Source organism: Emydura macquarii, unplaced genomic scaffold (assembly GCF_026122565.2).
Source record: "Emydura macquarii macquarii isolate MOO-44397 ecotype Brisbane River unplaced genomic scaffold, CSIRO-AGI_Emac_v2 contig_3220, whole genome shotgun sequence".
Classification (NCBI taxonomy): Eukaryota; Metazoa; Chordata; order Testudines; family Chelidae; genus Emydura; species Emydura macquarii.
The window spans coordinates 3,247,078-3,272,115 of NW_027133357.1; the positions used below are offsets into that span (position 1 = coordinate 3,247,078).

The window sequence follows — 25,038 nt, forward strand, 5'->3', positions numbered from 1 at the left end:
AAGGAAACGTTCCCTCTTGCCTCCCAGCTGACGGTGGGCATCCTCCAAGCTGCTGAGCTCCCAGCACTGGATATGGGCGGCACTTCGGACCCGTACGTCAAAGTCTTCCTGCTCCCCGACAAGAAGAAGAAGTATGAGACCAAAGTGCAGAAGAAAACCCTCAACCCAGTCTTCAATGAGACCTTTGTCTTCAAGGTGAGACCTCTCCCGGTTCCCCCCAACACAGTGGTCTCCATTTCCAATCGCTACACCCCTCTCTGTCCTGCAAGGGGACGGTTGTCAGGACTCCTGGGTCCTGTTCCCAGGTCTGACGTTGTCATGGTGTGTGACCGTGAGAAGTCCCTTAGACTCGCAGTTATGTCAGCATGATGCTGTCGGAAGGGCAGAACACCTGTCTGCCTTCCAGCCCGTAGCTACCCCTGCCCCACTATGCCCCAGTCATGAATTCCAGGAGGATCCACACCTCCCGGGCACAGGGGCTGCCCCCAGTGCCTGGTTTACCAGCTTAATGAAAGAGAGCCCAGGCGGTGGCCCCGATGACAAAGTTGTAAGCACCCATCCAAGCTCTTTGCCCACCCTACATGTGCAGTTGTGCTGCTGCTCTGACGCAGCAATTCTGGTCACTGAGTACAAGAACTGATGAGCGGGTCCCCCAGTCTGTGCCGTTCCAGTGCATAATTGCTTGCCAGATCCTTCATCTGTCAACCAGATCCCTCCTTACATCAGGCTCCCATGTTCAGGCTATGGTTTGCAAGGGTCCTTCTTCATCACAGGTTCCCTACCAAGAGCTGGGCGGGAAAACCCTGGTGATGGCCATCTACGACTTTGACCGGTTCTCCAAGCACGACATCATTGGGGAGGTCAAGGTGCCCATGAACACAGTGGACCTGGGCCAGCCCGTTGAGGAGTGGAGAGACCTGCAGGGCGGCGAGAAGGAGGAGGTGAGAGGGCAGGGCAAGGAGAGGTGTCTGACCAGCAGGAGGAGGGTTCAGAAAACGTCCTGCAAAGGGTCAGGATTTGGGCTCATCAGGCACCCATGTTGCCTCAGGGGGTGGGCTTTGCTTTCCAGGTTGCCCCAGGAGGGGGGGGGGGGGAGGCTTCTTATAAGTGTTGATTTTGCAGTGGAGTAAGTCTTGGGGGTGAGGGGGGTGAGCAATAGCAGGCAGGAGAGAGTAGGTTAGCAGCTAGAGGAAGGGACTAAGCATCCTGGGTTCTAGTCCTAGCTCTGGGAGGGGAGCGGGGTCTCACAGCTAGAGAAGGGAACTAGATATCAGGACTCCGGGGTTCTGTTCCCAGGTCTGCCATTGCCATGGTGTGTGACCTTGGGAAGTCACTTAGCCTCATTGTTAAGTCAATATAATACTTATGTACCTCACAGGAAATGGGAAGCTCCATTGATGGATGCTAAGAAAGAACAAAGGGGTGGGGTCATGTGGCTGGCAGTCAGCAGAATTGGGGGTTAGGCCTGACTTTGCCTTGTCACCACCCCCTCGGTGCCTCAGTTTCCCCAGGTGCATAGTGGGGTTAATGATAGCGACGCACCTCACAGGGAAGCTTGTGAGGCTGAACTCGGTAGGGTTGGTACAGTGGTCTGATGGCAGGTGCTGGAGCAGTGCTAAATATTACACTGTGTGTCGGTCCATGATGAGCTGGGGGGCTCTGTAATGGGGAGAAACCCCAATTTAACACGGGCTTTGGCCCTGAGACCTGCGGAGAATTCAGGTCCTGCTGCCTGCTGCAAGGTGTCTTCCTTGTGCAAAAGCCCTGCCTTACATCTGGTAAAAATGGATGAATGCTCTGCTAGAACTGACCTGGCCTCTCCCGCCAGCTGGAACTGGAGCTGCCAAACCCCTCTCAGTCACAAACCTCTTGTTGGCCTGCACCAGGGATGCAGTGGGGTGTCTGATGTAGGGGCTAGCTCGATGGATGAAGGGGTTCTTAGATCTCCTCCCATGGTTTCCTGAGGAATTGCTTCTCAGTCTGCAGTCGTGTGTCCTGGGATACAGGCCAGGGAAAGGCACTGACCTCTGCTTTCCCCCTTGCTCAACAGCCAGAGAAGCTGGGAGATATCTGCATCTCGCTACGGTACGTGCCCACCGCCGGGAAACTTACCGTCTGCATCCTGGAAGCCAAGAACCTGAAAAAGATGGATGTCGGGGGCCTCTCAGGTAAGAACAGAGCCACCTTCCAGCACCAGAGGGTGTGCCTGAGCCAGCACACCAGCCTGATCCCACTGCCAACTAACACCCTCCCTGCAGAACCTTTATATAGGAAATCCAGGTGCTGAGCGCTTTGGGTCGGCTAGGGTTGTAGAGTCAGAGTTAAAGGCCAGAAAGGACCACGCAGGTCATCTAGTCTGAGCTCCTGTAGCTTCCAGGCCACCAGCAGCATCCAGCACCCGCCCCCTAAACCCAGCAACCAAAATTAGATCCAAGTATTCCAGCCCACAGGAAACTAGATTATTGTGTGCCACTGACAGAGAACAGGAGGAACCGAGGTGCACCTGTGCCCGAGCCTCTTACAAGTGGCCTGCACCCACACAGTGCAGTCAAGTATCTCAGAGAGAGAGAGAGAAGGCTGGGGGCCATGTCAGAGCCCTGGCTCACCCCACCCAGTGTCTCATCTCCAGCTGTGGCCATCCCTGTTGCTTCAAAGGAAGGCCCCCCTGAATACCCTGGGGAGGAGGGGGGGCATTCCTGCCTGACCCCTGCAGGTGACTGGCTTGAAGCATGAGCTTTAGGAAGAGAGGGTCAGAGTGCTTCCTCTGCAGAACAGTGCTACAGTGGCCTTCCTCTTGTCTTGAAGCCATCGCCTCCGTGGATGGCTGCCCCCCAGCCCCAAGGGAGGGAGTGGGTCTTGCTGCCCATGTGTCCTTTGAGGTTCTATGGAGTTGGGCTCCCCATTGTCCCCTCCTTGTGCATGCACTGAGCCGCCTCCTGTCCCCCTGGAGTGCACAGGCCCTGCACTCCTGCACACACACAAGGGGGACTGGCTCTGACCTCTCCTGCTCTGGGCTTTCCCTGCAGATCCATACGTGAAGATCCACCTGATGCAGAATGGCAAGAGGCTGAAGAAGAAGAAGACCACCGTGAAGAAGAAGACCCTCAACCCCTACTTCAATGAGTCCTTCAGCTTCGAGATCCCATTTGAGCAGATACAGGTTCCCAGGCTGAGATTCTTGTCTTGGGAGGTGTGGGGTGGGGCATGCAGACAGGGGCGACTGATAGCTCACAGGGGAGTTGGGATCCTCTGACTGGAGGGATCAGACCCTTCCCGTTCTGACACTCCACCCATAGAAGGGGACCACCCAGGCCTTCAAATGATCACACCCAGCCCCTGAGCAGGGGAAGGGACGGCTGTGTTGCCAGTTCTCCCAGCAGCCTGGCCCCGCCCAGCTCTGGAGACAGAGCTCTAGCGCTACTGCCTGCTCGATCTCTTCCGTTTATCACTATTTAGGTCCGCTCCACCCTCCGCCATTGGCTACCACCGGGTCCAGGACATGCTTACTCACAGCGCCAGACCTGGGCGGCACTGAGGTGGAGAGCTGGGAGCTGGCGTCGGGCTGGCATTTCGTGCACGCTAGTCCTTCCCAGGAGCCGCAACTCCTCCAGACAAACTTGTCCCTGCCGTGTAGTGGGGCTGGGACTTTGAATGCAAGAGGCAGAACAGAACGCCCCGGTCTATGCTGGGCAAACGCCACCAATATCATTAGGGCCTGAGGTGCTGGGTGCCTGGCGATCCTGTTGGCCTCAGCTGACGTTGGGGCGGCTCCACGTCTCTGCAAATGAACTCCTTCATTGCAAATTACAGCCTTCCCTCATGGCTGGAGACTGAGTCCTTTGGCCCCCTGCCGGGAGGGTGACTCCTGCCAGAAAAGGCCGGTCCCGCCTTCAGAAATAGCCAATGCTAATGGCAGGCAGAGGGGCAGAGCACGTGGGACAAAGGCAGCAGTGGCATTCGAAGCACGGCTACAATCAGCCTCCTGTGGCCCTATGCTATTGCGGCTCAACTACTCCAGGCCGTACTGAGGGCCCTAAATAAGTCCAGCTGGGTCCTTTTCTTCTCCCGCTTCATTGCCTGTCCTGAAAGGATTTTCGGGACAAATGAGGCCACAGGTGACCCCCTCCCCTTCTCCCTCTCCCATGCCCCCAGTCCTTTCGTCCTCTGCCCTGGGAGACTCTGTCTGCCCACTGCACTCTGGGTTCGGAAGCCCCCATGCAGCTCCAGCCCCTTTGCCCTTGGTGGACCCCATAACAGCACCGTGCTTTTCACCCCCACGCCCACCCCATCCCCTTGCACTCTACCCTTGGAGCTGCCAGCATGGCCCTGGCCCCATCATGACCTTGGTGCCCCTCCCCTTGCAGCCATATTGTCTTTAATGGTGTGCAGAGGTGTAACCAATGGAAACTCAGGCCTTTCTCCACCAGCATGTGTCCCGGTACAACTCCGTGGGGGAAGGGTGTGGTTTTTTTTTTTTTTTAACGCCAGCACAAGCCCTAGAGTGGGTGCAGTTACTCCGCTATGAAGGTGCCTTATTCCAGCCTCCTTCCCTACACAGTTAGCTGTACTGGCATTAGCAACTTTATGCTGTTATAACTGCATCCACATGGGGCAGGTTGTACCACTTTAACTGTACTGGTAGCGTTAAAAATGGTACAATAGCCCTTAGCTGTGCTGGTTGTGCCTGTTGAGGGGGGGAAGAGGACGAACTTATTTCAGAAGCGAAACTCGGCCATGGAGAGCAGACATTCTGCCAATTTCACATAGTAAAGGGGCATGTCTGTCCATCAGTCACCCCCTAAAATGAGAAGATATGGGGTGAGCTTTCCATCGCTGCCTGGGGGAGGTGGGAGCATGATTCCCATGGGACCTGCCGCTCAGATCCATCAGGCATTGGACAGGCCAGCACCCGGCTCCCAGCTGCAGTGGAATCTTGGCTGCAATCGATTCCCATTGGCTTCATCGGGTCCTTTGTCAGCTGCGCCGCTTGTACTAACCCAGCATTTCCGTGTGCTTCAGAAAGTGCAGGTGGTGATCACCGTCCTGGATTACGACAAGTTGGGAAAGAACGAAGCCATCGGCAAAGTCTTTGTGGGCTCCAACGCCAGTGGCACGGAGCTGCGGCACTGGTCCGACATGCTGGCGAACCCCAGGAGGCCCATCGCTCAGTGGCACTCCTTGAAGCCCGAAGAAGAGGTGGACGCATCTCTTGGGAAGAACAAATAGGAAGCCCCGTAGCCCAGCATAACCTACGGACAGTCTGAGTGACCCAGCGCTATTGATACCTCATTTACGCAACCTTTGGTTTCTTTTTTTAAATTTTTGCTTCCATTTTGTTTTACGAGCTGAAATACCCTCTGGTGGTTGTGGAAGCGTTTCCAGACTGTCCTGAGAGCGGTCAGGGGAAATGGTTACAGAGAGGGATGGTTCTTTTCATCCTGCAATGTAGCTTCACTCTGCTGCATGTCTCATTGTTTCTACATGCTGTTCTTCGAACGAGTAAAGCCAGCTTCCTCCGTGGGTTAGCTTCCCCAAGCCGTGGCAGTGCATCGTCTGCCTTGCTCTGGGGTTTTCCACTTGGACTTTCAAATAGTGTGCTACGGAGACAGAGGAGCCTGAAAATGTGAGTTGACCAGATACACTGTGTTTGCTGTGGGGCTACAATGGACAAGGAGAAGAGCTGTAATGAACATCTGGGCACCTTCATGGCACTGCTTTGCTCCCTTCAGCCGCCCAGAGACGAGGGAAAGCGTCCACAGTGGGACTGGACCTTCCCAGGCTCCATCGAACAGCTGAAGGTTGAGGTCTGTCTGGTGCGACAGGTGCATTGCGGGGCATACAGACCCTGTGCTAGTGCTGCCCTGTGGCATCGAGGTAGGGCATTGAACCGTGCTGACCCCCGTGTGATTGTCGGGGGTGGGTCACAAAGAGGTTGCATCGCTTCGATAACGCAACATTCACTATTCCAATCTCTGTGCAGGACAGAGCACACAAGAGTCTTGGTTTTGAAGAACAGCAGGATGGGGTATTTAGGCAAGTGACCAGGGCACGGCCGGCTTTCAGTACCAGCTGAACTTGAGATGGGCCCACGTGATTAGTCAGATGCTAGGTTGATTTACCAAAAGGGCCGTTTAAAGCCATCCAGGTGGGCTAAAGTGAGGCTTGGTCTACACTGCCAGTGAAATTCAGCGGCAGTCAACAGGAGATACGCAAGCTTCTTAATGTAGCTCCCCTAGACTGCCTAATTTCTACGTAGTGCGGCGTCCCCACTACCCTGCGCCAACAGGAAATGCCCTCCCCTCGATGCAGAGTTAATTATTTTGCAGGGGGTGGATTAACAGCGGCGACTTCCGGATCGATTGAGCGGGTCTCCACTGCCACTCACTCGATCCGGCGGCGCCAACTCCCGTCTTAAATAAAAGCAGCTGTGGGATGGTTTGTATAACCCTACTTCTGAAGATGCATGTCCTAAAAGTGTACAGATCCAGCTACCGCCTTCAGAACGCAAGCCAAGAGCAATGGAGCTGTAGTGTGAGTGAGTAAGAAACAGAGGAAGGAATTTGAACCTACTACCCCATGGCCCTATGGTGCTGAGTTGTTCAGTACCACAGACCATGTGAGCAGCTCAAAGGGGTCTGTGGTGATGCTCTTTGAATAGACAGCTCCCTCCAGCCTTCCTGCTGAAGCTGTTCCACTTTAACTATTAGCAGGGCCAAAGAAAAGGTTGGAAGCTCTTTATAGCCAAGTGATGAGGCTACTTACATAGCATCTGGGTGCTGCGAATTATCTGCTGCAGCTGGCGTTGCCATTTGAATAGGGAGCACCTTGAAGCTGTTCCACTTTATTATTGGGGGGCCACACTAAAATCAGAAGCCGTCTGTAGTGCAGTGTAGTGCATGGGCCTGTGATGTTAGATATGCTGGTTCAAGGCCTGCCTCTGCTGCTGCTGGAGGAAAAGTGTCATCTGAAGGCCCTAATCAGTGGGTGATCGTGCCTGGTGCAGGAAGTCGCCTTTAATTATTGTTTGGGTCCTCCGAAGGGTTAGAATCACTCCAGAGCCCAGTGGTGAGGGTATGCACCTGTACTGTGGAAGAGCCTGGGTCAAGTCTCCCCTGGGTCTGGTAAGGAGTTTGGACAGGGATTTCTTCCCTCCCAGGCGGTGGCAGTGGAAGGCCCTTGTTTAAATCCCCTCTTCTCCAGCTCCACAGCAGGTGGGGTGTAGATGTAAGCGGCAGAACGACACAGATGATGGAATTCTGTTTTTGTGAGTTGGAATAGTGTGAGGCGTGCAAGAGTAGTCAGCTTTGGTATGGCCAGGCCCAGCTGTCTAGGACACCTCTCAGAAGGTGGAAGGGACCAGTGTACAGGGAGGAAGGGTGTCAATTTCACACACCTTACATACTGCCCCAGGGGAATGTTTAAATCCCAACCCCCCTCTCCACCCTACCCTTTCCCTGTTATTGATCCTGTGTTATTTATACACACTTCCCCCCCATCCCCAGTGCTGATCACATGTCCTTGCTCCAGCCAGCTGCACCAGAGCACCTGCTGCCTTCATATGATGGGACAATGAGCAAAACAGCTGTCAGCAGGTTCCCAGAATGGTCTAATAAGCATCCCCTTTTCTTAAGTGGGGGTGCCTGGCAGAAAGACAGTCATACCACCCCCTCCATTCCACAATTAGCGTTTGTCTAAGAAAGCAAAAGGTGAATGGGATTTGTATGGACCAAGGTGGCACAATAAGCATACCAGAGCTGAGAGTGAGTGTGATGGAGGCAGCCGCATTAATTTACTCATGACTATACCCAGCAGGCTTGGCTTTTCACACCACGCCTTGGAATGTTGCACCCTCCCCACTTACTTCTGTTGTTTGGGTTCTTAAACCAGCATTTAACTTGAGTGTTCCACTCCCAGGTCAACTATGGATCAGTTTAGCATTACAGCTCGGATCAAGGGTGTTAAAAAAATCGTGCAGGGGACTGGGTAAGAAAACAATCATGTGCGCAAAGTGTGAACTCAATACACCCTGCTTAAGATTGTCCGAGCACAACTGAGAGGAGGGGGCATACCACTGTGCACCTGCACCCCGCACCCCACCCCATTCTGCTCCCACAGCCACTGGCATCACTCAGGAGTAACTCCTGGGAAGTGGCCAAGGCACAGCCAGACTCAAGTTCTGCTCTATTTAATTAGGCACATTTTTAACTTGGACTGTTTAAAAGTGCATACGGTGGAGGGGTAGGAACGGTGACTAAAAAAAGTATTAAAGGGAAAAAAAATCCCCCCCAACCAACATACTCAAGCCATCTGAGCCTCATCCAAATCCCTTCTTATGTGTGTAGTTACATATATATATATATAGCTAGCTCTTAAAAACAGCCAACCTTGGTAACAATGCATGATGGATAACCACTATGTAAATAGCAGCATGGTTAGAACAGAATCCATACACTTTGTTACACCGCTGAGTCATTGTCCATTGTGCAGAACACACCCAGGCTCTGGAGTTCTTTTTAAAAACGTAGTGTGAATGGATTTGTTTTCCCCACGAGGGTCGAGCAAGAATGATACAACAAAAAAACAAACCCACCACCTTTGTTGCCCAGCTGAGTAGGCTCCACACTGTTTTTTATTGACACTAAATGGACGACAATTTAAAAAAAAATTACAAGGAACAAAGCATGCGGGATCCATTCAAAAACATTTGAGGGGTAAATAACAAGCCCGTAGGGGGGATAATTTCATGTGTGTCTTGTAATCCATACGTGCAAAACTGTATCTTGCGGAATTTATACCATGTCCAGGTAGCGGCAACGTTGTGGCTTTGGTGTCCCGTGTCGTGTTGATGCATTTTACTGTCAGAGCAAACTTAGAAGCCATATTAGATCACGGCCTGCCAGGATCCTCTAGTGGGATGGGCCGACAGGTGATCCTCTACGTCCTCCTGGCCCCTCTTGATAATGTCTCCTGTGTTGTTAAGGGTCCCCCAAGTCCTTGTCCTGGCAGCTGATTGCGGGGGGAGCGCTGGCTCAGGACTCTAGCCTTCGCCATGGGTTCATTGCTGAGGCCTCACGCTCAGCTTGGAGCTAAGGCCAAGCACGAGCCCCGTAGAGCTGGGTTTGGAATGTCACAGTTTGAAGCGCTGGGATCCCTTTGTTACATGCCGGTGGCCAAAGCTGAGGTCCTTCTTCAGGCGAGCATGGCCTAGGGGAGGCCTGCGTGCAAACCTCGGGAGTCCTTGGTGCTAGCCCTGCCCCTTCTGATGCAGCCTGAGCTCCTGCCCGTTGTTTAATGAGTTTCTTCGGGGAATAAAGACCCAGGAAGAGGTGATGCATTAATAGCTGACTGTGATTGGGATCAGGCCATCTCTTGCTCCCATCACAGCCTGACCCTGGTTCTCCCAAGGCCCAGTTACACTGGTGCAATCCCATCAGCTTCCAACCAAAGGCAACTGAGCAGAGTTGGACTCCGTGTCAGAGTAGGGAGTGGTAGAGCCACTGCCCTTCTGGATCAAGGGCAGTGGGGCTGCAAGTCGCTGGAGTTCCTGCCATTGATGGGGCTGAGATGCAACATTTAGAACCAGCTTTCGAGCCACAGAGCAGGGACCTGGGGAGACAGGACTGGGGCCTAGAGGCCAGACAAAGCATCATACTCCCTAGCGAGCGCTGGAGCATGCACTGACTCTGAGCCTCATGCTCCGCTGCCTTCTGTGCAGAGGGACCAGGCCCTGGTGAGTCCAGTTGTTGCTACCACGCAGGCTGCTGCTGCTGGCCGTGCCGGGGACCTGGGAACAGTCAGCCCCGCTCACAGCAGGGAGCCTGAGTAGCTGTTGGGACAGATGACCCAGGAGCACGTTGGATCCTGGGGTGCTAAGAGGCTTCAATCCAGATTGGCGGTTTCCCTAAGAGGGAGGCTTTGTCTCAACCACAAGTCACAGGCTGGCATGCTCTGGCCTGAGCTATGCAGGACTGGGGGGGGAAGGGAAGCCTACCAACTCCAACCCCCGAAGCAGCAATGGGGTGAATCCAGGGCGGACACAGCTGCAACAGGGGAAGAATGGACCCTGTCCTTTGGACCAGAGCGAGCACAGCAAGGGGCGTGGGGCTGACCCACAGCCCCCCTGCATGGTGCAGCCAGCCTGGGCCTTGGGAAGAAGCAGCAGGGGAGACAGCAGGAGGCTGGTGCTCTAGGTAAGCAGCACAGCCCGAGGAACCCAGCTCACACTGAGGGGCCTCCTGCATGGCCAGAGGCCTGGAGGGAGCGGCCGTCTCAGGCCTTCACACCCTGAATGTAGGGCTGCAACAGCTGGCAAGTTCCTGCTTGCAACCAGGGTGTGTCCCCAGCTCAGTGCCCTGCACGCACAGGCCCCTGGATAACCGCCACCATGGCTCTGTTCTGCTGCTTTTGGGAAGGAAAGGGATCTCAGCCTTCAAAACCTGACAGTCAAGCACCAGGGTGGGGGTCCTGCCTTTCTCATCCTGCTGCCGCCTCTTTCCCTGCTCCTCCCTGAGGGGTATGTATACAAAACCCCCCCCCCCCCCAATGTCTCACAAATAATCCAACCCCCCCACCGTGAGATGCCCCAGATCTCAACCCCTTCCCTGCATCTTCCCCCCAGTGCGCCGATCTCTGCAGCACTGAACTCCGGCAGGAATCTGCTTTTAACACCCCCTCCCCTTGTGTGGACTCTGTTGTCTCTGTCTCGATTGTCAAACTGTTATTTTGTAACAATGTGCGTCTCCTTATTAAAGAAACGAGCTGAAAGCAGCCGCTGGGCGTCCCTGTTCTGTTCATGCATCTAGGCCCCAGGTGCCACCGAGGGTGATCGGACTCCCACAGGGCTGCTCCTACCTGGAGCAAGGATGAACAGACTCAGCCCTATAGCCAGGGGCCCAATACTGCTCTGCCCCACCCTGAGATCACCAGGGAAGGTGCAGGGTCCAGCTGCAGCATAAGCCAGTGGGACTGCAAATCTCACCCTGGCTCGTGCTCGTTAGGGTTCCTTGCAACGTGCTTCTCCCGCGCCCTGTTGCGCCAGCGTCATCGTCCTAGCACTGGAGCGATCAAGCGGTGAGGAGATGAGAATCAAAGCGCTGAACGAGATGGATGCTGGCAGAGACAGCAGCTCAAAGCCAGGCTGAGGAGCCACTGAGGCGCAGCCCCAGCTTTCCGAGGTGGCAATGACATTTACAGCCGGTAAAAATGGCAAGAAAGTTTCAGAGCAGGTGCGGCCCGCGTCAGACCCTGCGCCCGCCCAGCACTTTTGAAGATTGACAGGTTTCGTTTCCTGGCCGAGATGCCGGATGGGGCCGAATCCGGTGGGCACGGAGGTTGTAACAAATGCACAGGTAGCTCCCGCCTGTTTACATGGATTGATCTGGATTTGGTTTGCTTAGGCTTGAAAGGAACAGTAGAAAAAGCTAGACAAGTTCAGACCGACAATAAGACGCAAAGTTGGAAGCGTGAGGGGAATTAACCACCAGAACAATTTACCAAGGGGTACAGGGACCTGGATGTTTTTCTGAAAGATCTGCCCTAGTTCAAACAGGAATTAACGCCAGGAAGTCCTGGGGCCTGGGCTATGCAGGCGGTCAAACTGGAGGCCCCCACTCTTCTCTTCTAGCCTTGGAATGTATGAAAAAGCCCGGCGTAAGCTGCGAAGCAGCTGGTATTTGGGGGACTTGGCATGGCTGCATTCAGAGCGCCCGAAAAGTCAGGCTCTGCTCCTGGCTGGGTGGGTGGAGCTCTGGGGCCATAGCTGGCGCCACATATGAGAGAAGTGACAGAATAAGGATCCTGAGATCTCAGCTGTCTGAGCATCTGTAACGGGGCTGAAAAAATCAGGCCCTTCCAGGTTTGTCTGGCCACCCACCCAATGAGCAACACAGCCCCAGGCTCAGCCGCAGGACATGTGTTGAGCCATTTAGAGCTACAGCCAATGATAGCTCCCAAAGCGTTTGGCCTGCGTAGGGTGCAGGGTCTCTGCCTAGCTCAGAGTGGCTAAGCAGGAGCTGAAGGTGATGGGCTATGAGTGCAGTACCAAGGAGAGGCCCCACGGATGATCAGGATCAGGGTGTTTCCCCCCCTCCGCAGGCACCCAGGGAGACACGATCCCTACCCTGCAACGCTTAGCGCAGGGCTAGGCAATTATTTTTTTTTGTCCAGGCCCAGACCCCAGGGAAACATTTTTCACCCCGCCACAACAACAAGGAGGAGGATAATGAGACTCTACAGAGCTTTCAAAGCATCTGGCAGTGCAGGTTGGGCTCTTGGTCAGCCTATTCATTATCTCTGGCTTACAGCAAAACCCATCCTCCCCTCCAGTCAGCGAGAAGGAGAGAGACAGGCTGAGCCAGGCTCGGCTGCCTGAGCTGCTCCGACCCGAGCATCGGCATCTGGGCCGTAGGGGCTGGAGTCCGCACTCACCCGGTTCACTGAAGCCCGGATAGCCAGAAGTCAAGTTGAACCAAGGCTACCAGGTGTACAGAGCTTTGGAGCTGTAGGGGTGGGCTCCCCCTGCTGCCCACATGTAGCAATGAGAGGCAACTGCCTCAACTCTCACCAGACTGTTTCAAGTTACCCAAACAGATGCTACAAGAAGGCAGCAGGTGCACAGGAGACTCTTGATGGGGGGAAAAAAGAGCCGTCACCGCAGCCTTTATAATCCCAGCTTCCAACTGGGCTGCCTAAAGATTCTCCTCTGCGAGCAGGGACTTGGATACAGGTAGGAGAGAGGCCAGTGCACTGCCGTAAGATACTGCTCACGGGAGACAGGAGGGATCAGCGCGCTCAGCCCCCGGGGCCTAAAACAGACACGCTCAGAGCACAGTTACTATTGCAGAACATGCAGCCTAGAGCCAAGAAGCAATAAAGAGCCAGGGGAGATGTTAACGATATTGAAACAAACAGTCCTAGCGTAAAGGAGAGAACCCAACTGCCCCAGCCTGGGAGAGGGCAAAGTATCCTACACCGAGCACCAGCCCCAAAAGCCAGAAATGAGAAGTTCAGGCCCCTGCCACTGCCACTGCCTTGCAAGGCTCCGCACCCAAAGTTACCCTGCAAGAAGAATGAGGGAGATCAGGTTTTGTGATGCAGCTGATTTTTCTGCCCCCAGCGGGATGGTTTCAGGAGAGTCATTGGCCCATTTAAAGGCTGTTACAGTCTCTGTTGCCAATTTCCAGCTGCTTGTAAAAACTGGATTCAAGGAATAGAAGCAGGCAGTGATTGCGCCTGAATGTACCTGGCGTGATCAGGGCTCAGAATTACTCAGCCTCAGTATGCCGCCCATTATAGAACCACTCCCAGTCACTGCCCAGAAGGGGTGGGGATTGCTTTGTGTATTTCTTGGCCTTGGTACCTTGCGTTTGTTTTGTGAAAGAAAACCTTGTGGCCCTGAGTTTTCTGCTCGCTTCCTTGGTAGAGCATCCCCAGGCCCCCAAAGCCTGCTCAGATCCCCTGGTGATGGGTTACCCATCCACAACCCTAGACAATCAATTGCTCATTGGGCTACTGCAAGCACACTTCTGCCAAAACCCACCACTGTGCTGTTAAACTGCACTCAGGTTAGGGGCAAGGATGGGCTGGGGTGGGTGGGTACATAGCACAATGGAGTCCCAAGACCTGGCGACGGCAAGAGAATAACCAGGCCACTGCCACCGCTTGTAAAGGCAGCCTGGATCCCAGGAGCGTCTCTATTTAGACACTATCCCATGGCTTGACGTTTCTGCACCGAAGCCGATCACTTCTCAGTGAGGTCAGCATAAAGCCCTGGCCCACATGGGAGACTGGCGAGGCGCAGTGACAGAACCCGTGCAGGCAGCCCTTTGTGAAAGTTCACTTTGCGCCATGGGTTGCTACACTTTGAACCACAGTTTTGTAGCTGCAGGAGCCGCCTTGCAGACACTGACTGTGGTTAGCAAACAGCCGGGGGCACGTTTCACACCAGCCATGGAAAAAATAGGTCATTGTGGGTCCACCCCTGGGAGCTGACTTGTCTAGTTCTGTACATGGTGCTTGGGCACCATTGTTGGGCACCTGGTGGTCACGACCTCAGCCACATTATCCTAAGAACAAGGATAATTCCCTCCCCACCCCCCGGCACCTTGGTCTGTCCTTTCTTTAGATTGTAAATTCTTTGGGGGCAGCAACTCTCTCACATGCACAGCACCCACCCCAAGAAGGGCCTGACCACAGTTAGAATTGACAGGTGTTACCATACTACGAAGAATTTAAAAACCCAGCAAAACCCATAATAGAAAGACAAAAGCCACACTGGGAGTTACTCCAGAAGGTCACTGCACGGATTGGACGCTGCAGATGCACTACGATCTGGACAGCAATGCATTTCACAGATCGATGATTGTTTTAAGCCCATCAAGGAAACGCAAAGGTCTGCAGCAGCAATCTGTCCCTGCAGGCACTTTCTCCCCCCTTTTCTCACCCAGGACATGGCTCAGCTGTCAGGGAAAAACACCAGACATAGTTTGATCCAAATCGTGATTCATCAGGTGTGTCACTTCCCCAGGGCTGGCACAGGATATCTTCACTATCCTTCCAAACGAGCCATGATGAGAGAGCCTGAAAGAGCAGCCCGAGCCCCCACATCACTTCGATCCCGCACGCTCTGCCAAAGCTCAGCGTTTAGCCGCTGCATTCGTGGAGTTTTTCTCATCTTGATTAACGGGAGGGAAGGATAATGGTCTAGACAGCAGTCGTTGTGCTGCAATTACCCCTTTCACCTTACGAAGGAATAAAGGGCTTCAGTTCTACTTCACCCCTTGCTTTTGAGCAGAGGCCAATATTTTTGCACTTAGATACCTATGATCAGACATCCAAATTTAGGCAGCTAAGTAGCAGCAGTCTGATCTTCAGAAATGCCAGGCACCTGCAGCTGCTAATGGCTTCACGGAGTGGTGGTAAAGTCAATGGGACCTGACTGCTCAGTACCTAGGTCGGAGCGTAAATGCAATCAGACTGTCTGTTCCACTTTGTATTTAGATGTGACACTCTGAGTACCTTTTCTGGCCATGAAGAGAAGCTCTGTGCAGCTCAAAAGCTTGTCTCTCTCACCAGTGGAAATTGGTCCAATAAGAGAGATTACCTCACCCGCCTTGTCTCACAAAGAGCATTTTTCACATACGGAAAGTGATAGGCGGATAAAACATCACATTTGGATGTTGATAGATTTTGCCTGTAACTGGGACAATCTGAGTACAAAATGGCCTCAGTCACTTAATGATTTTCTTTGTGCCTATGAAAATTTGCAGGTTTCTCCATCATATTTTACCAACCCACCATCACTTTCCATTTTAAGCTTTTCCGATTTCAGGGTGTATATTTCACACAGGTAATATCTACACTGCCATTTGAGGGGTGACTATCGCATGGACATACCCAAGCTAGCTTTAGTCTAGCCCTCTCAGGTACTAACAGCAATGAAACCACCCCAGCATGGACATCAGTATGGGCTAACTGCCCAAGTATGATGTACCTTGGATCCTAGGCAAAGTTGTACAAAGTCTATGCTGCTGCAGCTTTACTGTTATTTGAGCTAGCTAGATCAAAACTAGCTCAGGTTTGTCTACACGGGCTGCAGTCACCCCTCTCATTGCAGTGTGGACATGTACACATTGTTCTCCAGGCCTGGGCAAGATCCCAGGCCCAGCAGTACCATTCCATGTGGAAAGCGTGGCCAACTCTTGCAGTTTTATTAGGAATCTCATGATATTTGTTTTTCCTCAAGCCCAAGCTCCTGGAGTCCTGTGATTACACAAGCAGCTCTGCTTTTGTTTCTAGTCTTCATGGATAGAAAGGCTTGAAAAGGTGACCCTCTAAAGCAGTGGTCCCCAAACATTTGCAGTCACGTGCCCCCTAGAGCTGCAGTTGGGAGCTGGGGACAGGAGGGAGGTCGGGAGCAGGGGCCGAGGAGGGGGTCAGAGCTGCACCTGCAGATCCTGGGCCCAGGGATCCTGGGCCTGGAACCAGAAACTGGGCCAGAAGCCAGGCTGTGAGGCCTGAACCAGAGCTGCAGCCCTGGGGCCAGGGCCCCAACCAGGATTGGGGCCAGAAGCTGAGGCTGCAGCTGGGGGCAGGCCTAGAGCAGAGATGGGGGCAGAGCGGGGCTGGGTGGTGCTTCCTTCCCACCCACCATGTGGACTAGCCTAGGCCTCAGTGTACCTCCTCAAATGTTCCTCCATGCCCCCTTAGGGAGGCATCCCCCCCCACAGTTTGAGGACCTCTGCCCTAAAGGGTCAGAAAACAGAAGGTAAATAGAGATTGCACAATTTTTTTTGCTTTTTAAATCTCAAAATGTTTATGCCTGGCTCATGACTTTTGAACGTGTGGGGGTGGCTGTACTGCAGGGTTCACTCCAATAGTTCAGTATCAGAAGAGGCAGGTAACCTCATAGTATGAAAACCCCTCAGCAAAGGTAGCATGCAACCAAGCTGCTGGCTCTTTAACACAAATACATGCAGCCTTGTGATGAATTCTGAAGCAGCAGGAACATTTCCAGCGGAAAGAGGAACAGGGAGAAACGAACTGAAAGGGAAGAAAAAAGGAGAGATACAAGAGAAGGAGATACAGTAGAAGCAAAATAAGATGGGATGCAGGAAAGCAAGTGAGGGAAAGCAGACAGTCCAGGGAAGGAGAAAATAACAAGCTGGGAGGGAGAAGGGGGAATGGAAACCAGGAACTAACTTGGGAATCAAAACAAATACAAGTTGAATGCTATTGGCCCCTTCTTGCAAACCTGGGTGCCTAAATCCATATTTAGGGCACAAAAATAGCAGCCTGATTTGCTGAGGTGCTGGGCACCCCAAATCCCACTGCGGACAATGAGCGGTGAGGGCACTCAGCACTTTTGGAAACCACATTGCTTTTTATTAAAGTCCCTACGTTTGGATTTTTAGGAACCTAACTTTAGGTTTGAAAGTGTTTGTTGTTATGCTATGTTGTCATGGTCTAATCTAGATCTAGTTGCCTAGGCTGGGGAGGGAGGCAGGAAATGTGGAGGTGTATTTAAAAGGGACAGGCCCAGAAAGCCTGGCTGGCAGCCCATCTCCTCATGCTAATTGACAGCCTCCTGCAGGTTCCAAACTGCCAGGAGCTGATGCAAAGATGGGACACCTCTGGGAAATGTCCACCTTAAGCTTCATTGCTCCACCTGATTCCAGAGTCAGTTACTGATTACTGCAATTTCATTCCCTTGTACCTGTTTGTCCTCGCTCCACTGAACGACAGCTGTGCTTTGATTCAGGCCTGACCCCAGTCCCACTTTACCCCAGAATTAAGGGAGGGGTTTCCAACTTTTCCATGTCTAATTTCTGGTAAGACTGAGACACAAGGGAGTGATAAAGGGGGCAATGTTTTCTGTGCTTTTAACTTCATCTTTGAAGTAACAAGCTCAGCAGAAGAGAAAGAACCACCCCAAGTCTGACCTACCCTCTATCTGGTTGACTGGGGGAAATCATCAGGTCTGTTTTGCATCTTAAGTCACCACTCTGCTTCCTTGCTAGACAGACAGAGGCAAAAGTTAAAACACTGTTTTATTTTATCCATTTATAAATACTGTTGTGTTTACAAGCATCATATAGATGTGAATATTATTCCCAAACTTTCAAACACATAATACTATATAACAACAACCAGTAAAACAAATCATTCATCTCAGGGTTTTAAAGGCCACTCAAAGTTGCATAAAAATACATTCTTTCCCACCATTTCTTGCTTTCTCCAAGTAGTGTATTTACAACGAGCTGTAAAAACTCTCCTTAAAAAAGGAGAAGTACAGCACATTTACTGCTTGGACAGGTGACAACACCTCCACAGTCAATTAATCTCTTCCAAGGGTTAGCGTTCGAGGGGGTGAGGACACTTCCTGGCAAGTGCCAGGCTTCCTCGACAGGACATGCTAAGGAAAACAAAGCTCAACAGGGATTGTGGCAGGTGCTTTGCCCTGCTGCAGCTGGAGCCTTGCCCAGGGAAATATGTAAAGAACCACATCAATGAAGTAACCAATTCTCATCCCAGGAAGAATTAGGGGATATGCCTTTAGGGGAAAGGACCTCAGGGAGGAGGAGGAAGAAGAATCAACTCTAGAGCTGGTGTTTTGAATTTCAGGCGCAACCTTCTGTGAACTGCTCATGGGATACTCCTAGGGGTTGGTGACTCCACAACATCTCAAAGATGGATCTAACTATAGATGCTGCAGTGAGCAAAACAGTCATTCAGGAAAATGGCACAGTGGATTTTTCCAAACCAGAAACACCAAAACCTATTTCAATTCCTTTCTTTTTAAAAAAGGCCATTTTACTTTCTAAGCCAGAACCCACTTCAGATCCCACATCAATCCACCTTTTAAGAAGGTAGCTAAAGTAGAGAGATTCAAGGAGAAATATTGGTTCCAAACAGCCTCAGGAGCTGCGTCTGGTAGGAGGATAACAGTCCAATGGGGAAGGGAAAAACCCAAGTGGAAGTATAGAAAAAGGGAACTTACTGCAAAACAAAGGGTCACAAATACAGCCAGAGTCTAGGTGGAAGCGTCACACAAGAACTCCAGCTTCAGAGATTCCTCTCACCAAGGACAGCTGCAAAGCCCAGACAGTCTTCATTCTCCTCACCTACAGTAAGGTGTTCCTGCAGTCTAGGATGGCTGATCAGCCTGTTAACAGCAACACCAGGCAGATAGAGGCCTTGCATAGCCTGCATTCACAAGGAGTGATCTGTCACTACCAGACCCCTTTACCCTGGAACAATTGCAGGTGAATCTCAGACTGTGGGTAAGAAAACTCTTCCTCCCTCTGAAATGGGCTCTGGACAAGTCTATGCAAGAGAAATCCCTGTTGCATCAAAAAATCTGATCATTAGCTAGCGAAGGGGAGCATTTCTTCAGTATGTTATTGCCAAGGACATGGAACTAAAGCAACCCTATATGCCAATGTTTGCAGCTCTGAATTAGGGAAGGCCTCAATGCCTTTTCCATATGGCCATATTTTGTGGACCACCTCTGAATGGTGTTCAGCACCAGAAAGATCCCAGACCTAGATTGATTTTCATCACCTGATCTTGGTGAGGACACATCCTTGCTGACTCAGTGCAAACCTGAATTTTGTTTATGCCAGTGAGGGCCTTTGGAATTTTCCAGGCTGTCCACTCACTCAGATCCAGAGAAAAGGAGATAACATTTAAGCGCTGTGAACATATAGGCGGTGAAATAGCCTAGAAAAAGTAATAGGAGCTACGTTCTTAGGAATTTGGTGGAAGAGGACAGGAAAGAAGAGAGAAGTAGATACTTTCAAGCAGATGTACAACATGACCAGAGTTTCCAAGTGTGGTCTGAGACTCCATTACCCTTGGAAGTTAGAGGTTCTACCTAACTGATAGATGAATGAGACAAATCCAAGAAAGGCCCTCAGAGATGAAGGCTGGGTTAATCGGTCCCTGGAGACTCTCACTCTAGGTATTACAGTCAGCCAGGAGAATGTCCTCTATTAGCAATGGAAAGATCTCTTCAACCTAGCCCATGCAAACATACCAACTCCCTCAGCCTCAAGCATGAAGGTAGGATCTGGGCTGGAATGTCCTTTCCCCTGCAGAGGGCTGAGGCGTGTTACGGATTGACAGCTTTGTACAGAATGGCTTTGAAAACAACCTAACTTGCTTCCCACCAACTAGACTCAGGCACATTCGTTCACTAGCCCAGATTAGCAGATTTCATTCGGAGACACATTGACACAATGCACACAACCCTGAAGCTTTTAAATCAGGTCCTTCCAAATAGGGTTAGGACTGAACTAATCTTTCACCAATGGACACATCACAATTTAAAAAAAAGACAAGTACAATAACTGTGTTGCATGCACTTTGTCAACTGATTGATTATTGGTCAGACTCCATAGTCTTACCATGACTGACAGTTGTAAGGGAGAAAGACCTGTAACGGCTGGTGAAAGCCCAGACAAACTGGGTACCATCTGCAGCACTTGATGATGAAAAGGAAGTGCTGTTAAATTACATGGAGACTGTGCCAGCCAATTCCATTTCTCAATGGCTGACATTCACTGTTCAAAATTAAAAACACCCAAAACCCTTAACCAGTCTGAAACCAGCTTATTTGTAAGAGTGCAGTATATACTTATAAAAACCTGCACCACTGCAGATAAGTTGCTCTCTGATTGGCAAAAGCACATTTGGCCTGTTCTCTAGACTAATCAATTCACTACTTCACCTAACAGCAGATCAATATTGGTACAACGAGCTACTGTCACTACTGTCCCACATCAATATCCATTAGATAAAATCCCCAGTCATATGGTGTAAGAGAACTGAAGCCACACTGAAAAGACATCTATCCTATACAAATGACTCAGCTTTGCTGCCGTTCTCTTTTTAAAAAATGCATTGTCCTTTAATAGCTCAGAGGTCGCTCCCTTGCAATAACCCTCAGCTCATTCACATTTACTCAAAAATATGAATGCCCACGTTAATCTCCAGCCAGTGCAGCCAGCCTGTCATTCAAGATCCATCCCACAATGGCAGCTTTCACAACTAGCTACATTCCCTATGTAACTGGAGAGCGCATTTTTGCAAACTCCAACACCCCAGGTACACCTCTTAACAAGCCTTTAGTTTCACCCGAAACTCACCTTTGACAAACAGATCCGCTCCTACTTCAATAAACCCTAGCTTCACAATTTGTGAGCAATGAAACTAAAACCTGAGTCCATGCTGAAGAGCATTTCTTCCTCATTCTGGGTTATGTTTGTAGCTCTTTGTTACCTACACTGTCCAGCTAGTCAAAGATGGAGTTGCACAGAGCTTACTGCATAAGGATTTATACGAGATATGCAAGCACTTAAAAAGGTACAAGAGTGTTTCTGAAGTTGGGCTTCGATATAAGTCTTTTGTGGGTGGGAATGTAGCTGTAAGAGCCAGAGGATCCTTTCTCAATTTAAACAGAATTCTTACACAACCCCTGCACTCACCTCATTTCCCAAGTGTGTTTAGAATACACACAGATCTGACTTTCACATTTTTCTCCTCATAACATTTATCTTTGACAGAGAAAGTTCTAGGAGTCACGGCAATGCTATGTCATCCTTGTAAAGAGCCCGGCTAAAATCCAACCCTTGCATGCCAAAAAAATTGAGCAATTTATATCTAGAAGAAAAACTTATTTTTCTCTCTAGATTTCACTGCCAGATAAAGCCAGGTGTGAATTCTGCTCATTATGGGAAAATACTCTAATTTATCAGGAGAGCCTGTTCTATAAATTAAGAAGCAAATTAAAACTGTCCCTCAGCTATTGCAGCTGCAAGTTATGCTAAATTTCTTGGATAAAAATGGGTTCACCCCCAAGCAATTGCTTGGAAAAAGCGCTAGTGTGTTCTAGGGAGACTTATGGCAAATGCTATGGATTAAAATATGGAACATTTTTTTTAAAAACTGCTTTTTAAGCACTCCGCCTTGATCATCTTGTATCTTATCTCCTCAGAGGGATGGTTAAGTCAGCAAAGGTCAATTGAACCCAAGAAACATTCTGAAAGAGGAGTTGTACAACAGCACTGAGTTACAATGAAATGCTCATAGCTCTCGCTAGTCAATGACATTAAATTGTTGGTAGGAGTTCCAACCTAGAGAGAGATTAGGATGGTAAATCTAGTGTTAAGCAGACACCTAATTTAAAGGGTCTTGGCTTCACATTGTGTTATGTGAGATTCATGCCTCTTGGCCTCTTGCATCCCATATAACTTATTGAAGATTCTTCATTAGGATCAAGTTCAGTAAAGAAGAAAGATTCCCTGAAGTTAGACTTTGTTAATGTTCCAGGTAGGTAGTGGCAAAATCCTACTGCAGAATGGGTTGAAAAACCAGACACCGGGTTTTTCCATACTTCCAGGGACCTATCACATCAGAAGATGAGAATCTGAGCTGAAATAGTGGTTCTTGTCCAACGGAAAACATGTTGATGAGACACTCATGCTAGCATACCAGTCAGCTGAAAGGCACTGCAGTGGCAGAGAAAGCAGTGGCCTACTGACTTGTGTAGACCCTTTACCTCCATGTATCATAGGAAGTGACAAGCTCCTGTCGCATCTAGACTTAACAGTCCAAATCTGAAGCAAGAAGTGGGCCAGGAAATGAAGCTCAGCCTGGGGGGGGAGGGAGAAGATGACACACCCCAGAGAACAAATACTTACAAGAGGAGAGCAGCACTTGGATGAGGAATTAAACCAGATAAGCATTTGCCCTATTTTGATTCCTGAAGCTATGAGGTTCTAGAAGGAATAAAATGGAAGGCTAGATCCCTGGCTCAGAGGCGATGCTATGCAGAAGGCCCGGGTGCCATTATTCATTTTGAACTCTTCCTCTCCAGACCAGAAGTGTTGCAGAGGGAGGCAACAACTCAGTGCATTAGGAGGAAAAATGGAATCTCACATCACACCCAAGTGATGCCACTGGCCAATTGAGTGGTGGCACTGAGGCTCCAAAATGGGTCTTGTCATCCTGTTCAGCTGAGAGGATGGTGGATGTACCATAGGAGCCAGAGAGTAGGTGCGAAACAAAGTTTTGGATACAAAATATACAAGGGAGATAAGAAACTTTGCCTTAAGCCAGCATCTACTGAAGCAATAAACAAGACACTCAAGACGGTGTTAGGCTTTACCCTGTTGAGCAACGATGAGAATAATGTGCATGTTCAAGTTAGTCATTTGTCCCTGTCACAACATCTGCACCAGCACTGGGATCTCTGAACAAGGAGGGTGTCTTCCAGCACCCACCACAGGTAGTCCTCCAACAGTAAGCTCCGCAGATGTGTTAACAAGTTAATGCCCGGCTTCCACTGGATGCTAAAAACAGACGTGTGTAACATCTGAAGGAATCACCTTCTTAATGCCCATGGAAGTGAACATTTTCAAACTGTTTTAAGTACGTATGACATGAAAGAGCCCTTTGAGCGTTTTTTCCAACAAGGTCAAATCCTGTTGCTAGCTTCCAGCAATCAAAACAGTTTACCCCACAGATCTAGTTACCAGTACGCACCCAGCACTGGCTCATTCTTGCTTCTATTAAATGAAAACAGTTGCACCCTCTAATGACATGCAGCTGGCAACTGATCATTGCTTAATGCTTCTGTCTTGCAGTTTCAGCTGTGTCAGGATTTTCCACCAAGGCTATCATTTTCATACCAGAGTACAGCCTCTGCCCCCCTCACTCCCTTTAAAGCCAGCTCAAAATACACCTGTATTTTCATGAATTTTTGCTTTTGTTGGAAATTAAAACAAGTACATGAGACATCTGCTCAGAGTACTTTGCAGGGTGCTATCCTGTAAATAACATTAACAGAAAAATGCTCCCTGTTGCTACTGGAAGAAGATGGGGGTTGGTTACTTGTTCATGCATATCTTCCTGCATGGATATTCATGCCCAGATTTGTTACATGTGCATGTGAAGGCAGCAGGTGATCTCTCCTGCTTCGGTTTCTTCTTCATTAGAGACCCTGGCAAATATCAGTGATGAATCTTATCCCAAGAGGTGAGAGCCCAGATGCAATTAACAGATGCTATTACCTGGACAGTAACTGAGATAGCAAGCCTGGAAGGAGTACAGAGTGACACACGATTACCGATCACCAGGGCTGCAGAAATGAAGCATGGCCAAGGGGAGTCTGAGGCTAGGATTCAGAAATAAAGATACCAAACAGATTTAAAATCTTACATTAAATAGAGTCAGCTACTGGGACAAAAGGAGAACAGAGTCTCCATGCAAAGCAGCTGTCGTCACAGTCTGTCACAGAAACGAGCCCTTGTGGCTTTCACAGCATCACATTGTAACCGGACTCCCACATATCAAGTGGGCAGCTGACGTACATCCTCAGTGTAACAGCTCCTGCTCATGTTTCCCCCAACTAGAAAGGCTCTGGACACATTGGATCACTTCTACGTCATCATTTCTGTATCGCATATTACAGCAGAAGCTTCTCTGCTCCAGACTGGAGTCCATTGTGGACAAAGCTGGGCTTATGGTAGGAAGTTTTGGCAGCCCAAACCCAGTTCTCATGTTTCTTTTCCCCTTGAATAAAATGTCCACGATACCATGACATGCTTAAATTAAAAACAATAAAATGGCTGGAGGTGCATTCCGAGGGGTGGTAAGGGAATGTACAGTGAGGGGAAGGGGCGGGGGAGTGTGAGGCGCCTTGTTCCCATGCCTGAAACGCTTGCTGTACTTTTGTTGGAGGGGAAGAGGTGGTTGGGGGGTTGGGTGACAGGGTTGGCCGCTTGTGCACAGAAGCCCCCTCTTTCCTTTCTTCACTCCGATGTCCTACTTGGAGAGTTTGCTGATGACACGGATGAGTGCTCCATTTTCATCTTTCAGCCTTTGATTGTCTGACTTCAGCTCTGTCAAAACCTGCACAAAGACAAAGACAGGGCAAGGGTGACACAGCTCATCGTTACCACCACGCTCATTTGGCTCATGCGAGCCAACGACAGATGGAAAGGAACATATGCACTGAATTACAGCAGTTCAGGAGACTCATATAACATGCTTCTCAAAGCTGGAGTGACAGCGGATGAGCGCGGCACACTTTCAGTACCGAACACCTTCCATCCACAGCTAGTTGGAGGCATTCAGCACATTTGAGATTTTCCAAAATCCTGCAATTTTTCAAAGATCAAGCCTTTTGAGAGATGTGAACAGCTGAAGCTACGGCGGCAGCTCTTTGGAATGACACCTAGTGCAGGGACAAGCCAAAGGACTCAAAGGGTGGTTCTGATTAAGCTTTCCTTCTTAACTTTAACCCATTTCATGTAGTACTGGTGTAAAGCAGCCAGGACAAAGATGGGGCTGGGATGGGGGAACAATTTTAGAGCTTGACTATTAGCTCCTGAATCGATTGCCAATGGCTAGTTAAGATTGGCAGCCTGTCTTTGAAGGTGACCTGAAGAATTTTTTAAAAGGTAGGTGTGCGCCCTGATTTTGCCTCTTTATGGTAGAAAGAGGAGGCCTGAAAGGTTTTTCTGCCTTTTTTTAATC

At 50.2% G+C, this 25,038-nt stretch overlaps 2 protein-coding genes across 7 annotated transcripts in view; one reads left to right on the plus strand and one right to left on the minus strand.

Annotated features, from left to right (window-relative positions):
- SYT2 (synaptotagmin 2) overlaps window positions 1-9,919 on the plus strand; it is a 49,786-nt gene extending 39,867 nt beyond the window's left edge. For 2 of the 3 annotated variants that reach the window (XM_067531884.1, XM_067531885.1), the window contains exons 5-9: window positions 28-195; window positions 774-941; window positions 2,051-2,168; window positions 3,027-3,160; window positions 5,020-9,919. In XM_067531884.1, coding sequence (XP_067387985.1) covers window positions 28-195; window positions 774-941; window positions 2,051-2,168; window positions 3,027-3,160; window positions 5,020-5,226 — 795 coding nt within the window. In that variant the 3' untranslated portion in view covers window positions 5,227-9,919. Of the gene's footprint in view, window positions 1-27; window positions 196-773; window positions 942-2,050; window positions 2,169-3,026; window positions 3,161-3,456; window positions 4,917-5,019 lie in introns of those variants that run through there. The other variant, XM_067531886.1, reaches the window with a different exon arrangement.
- A 7,610-nt stretch (window positions 9,920-17,529) lies between these two features.
- Window positions 17,530-25,038, minus strand: part of PPP1R12B (protein phosphatase 1 regulatory subunit 12B) — a 145,353-nt gene continuing 137,844 nt past the window's right edge. For all 4 annotated transcript variants that reach the window (XR_010916859.1, XR_010916861.1, XM_067531427.1 and 1 more), the window contains one exon: window positions 17,530-24,411. Coding sequence is in view for 2 of the 4 variants with exons in the window: in XM_067531427.1 (XP_067387528.1) it covers window positions 24,325-24,411 (87 nt within the window). In the remaining 2 variants the exon portion in view is untranslated. The remainder of the gene's footprint in view (window positions 24,412-25,038) is intronic.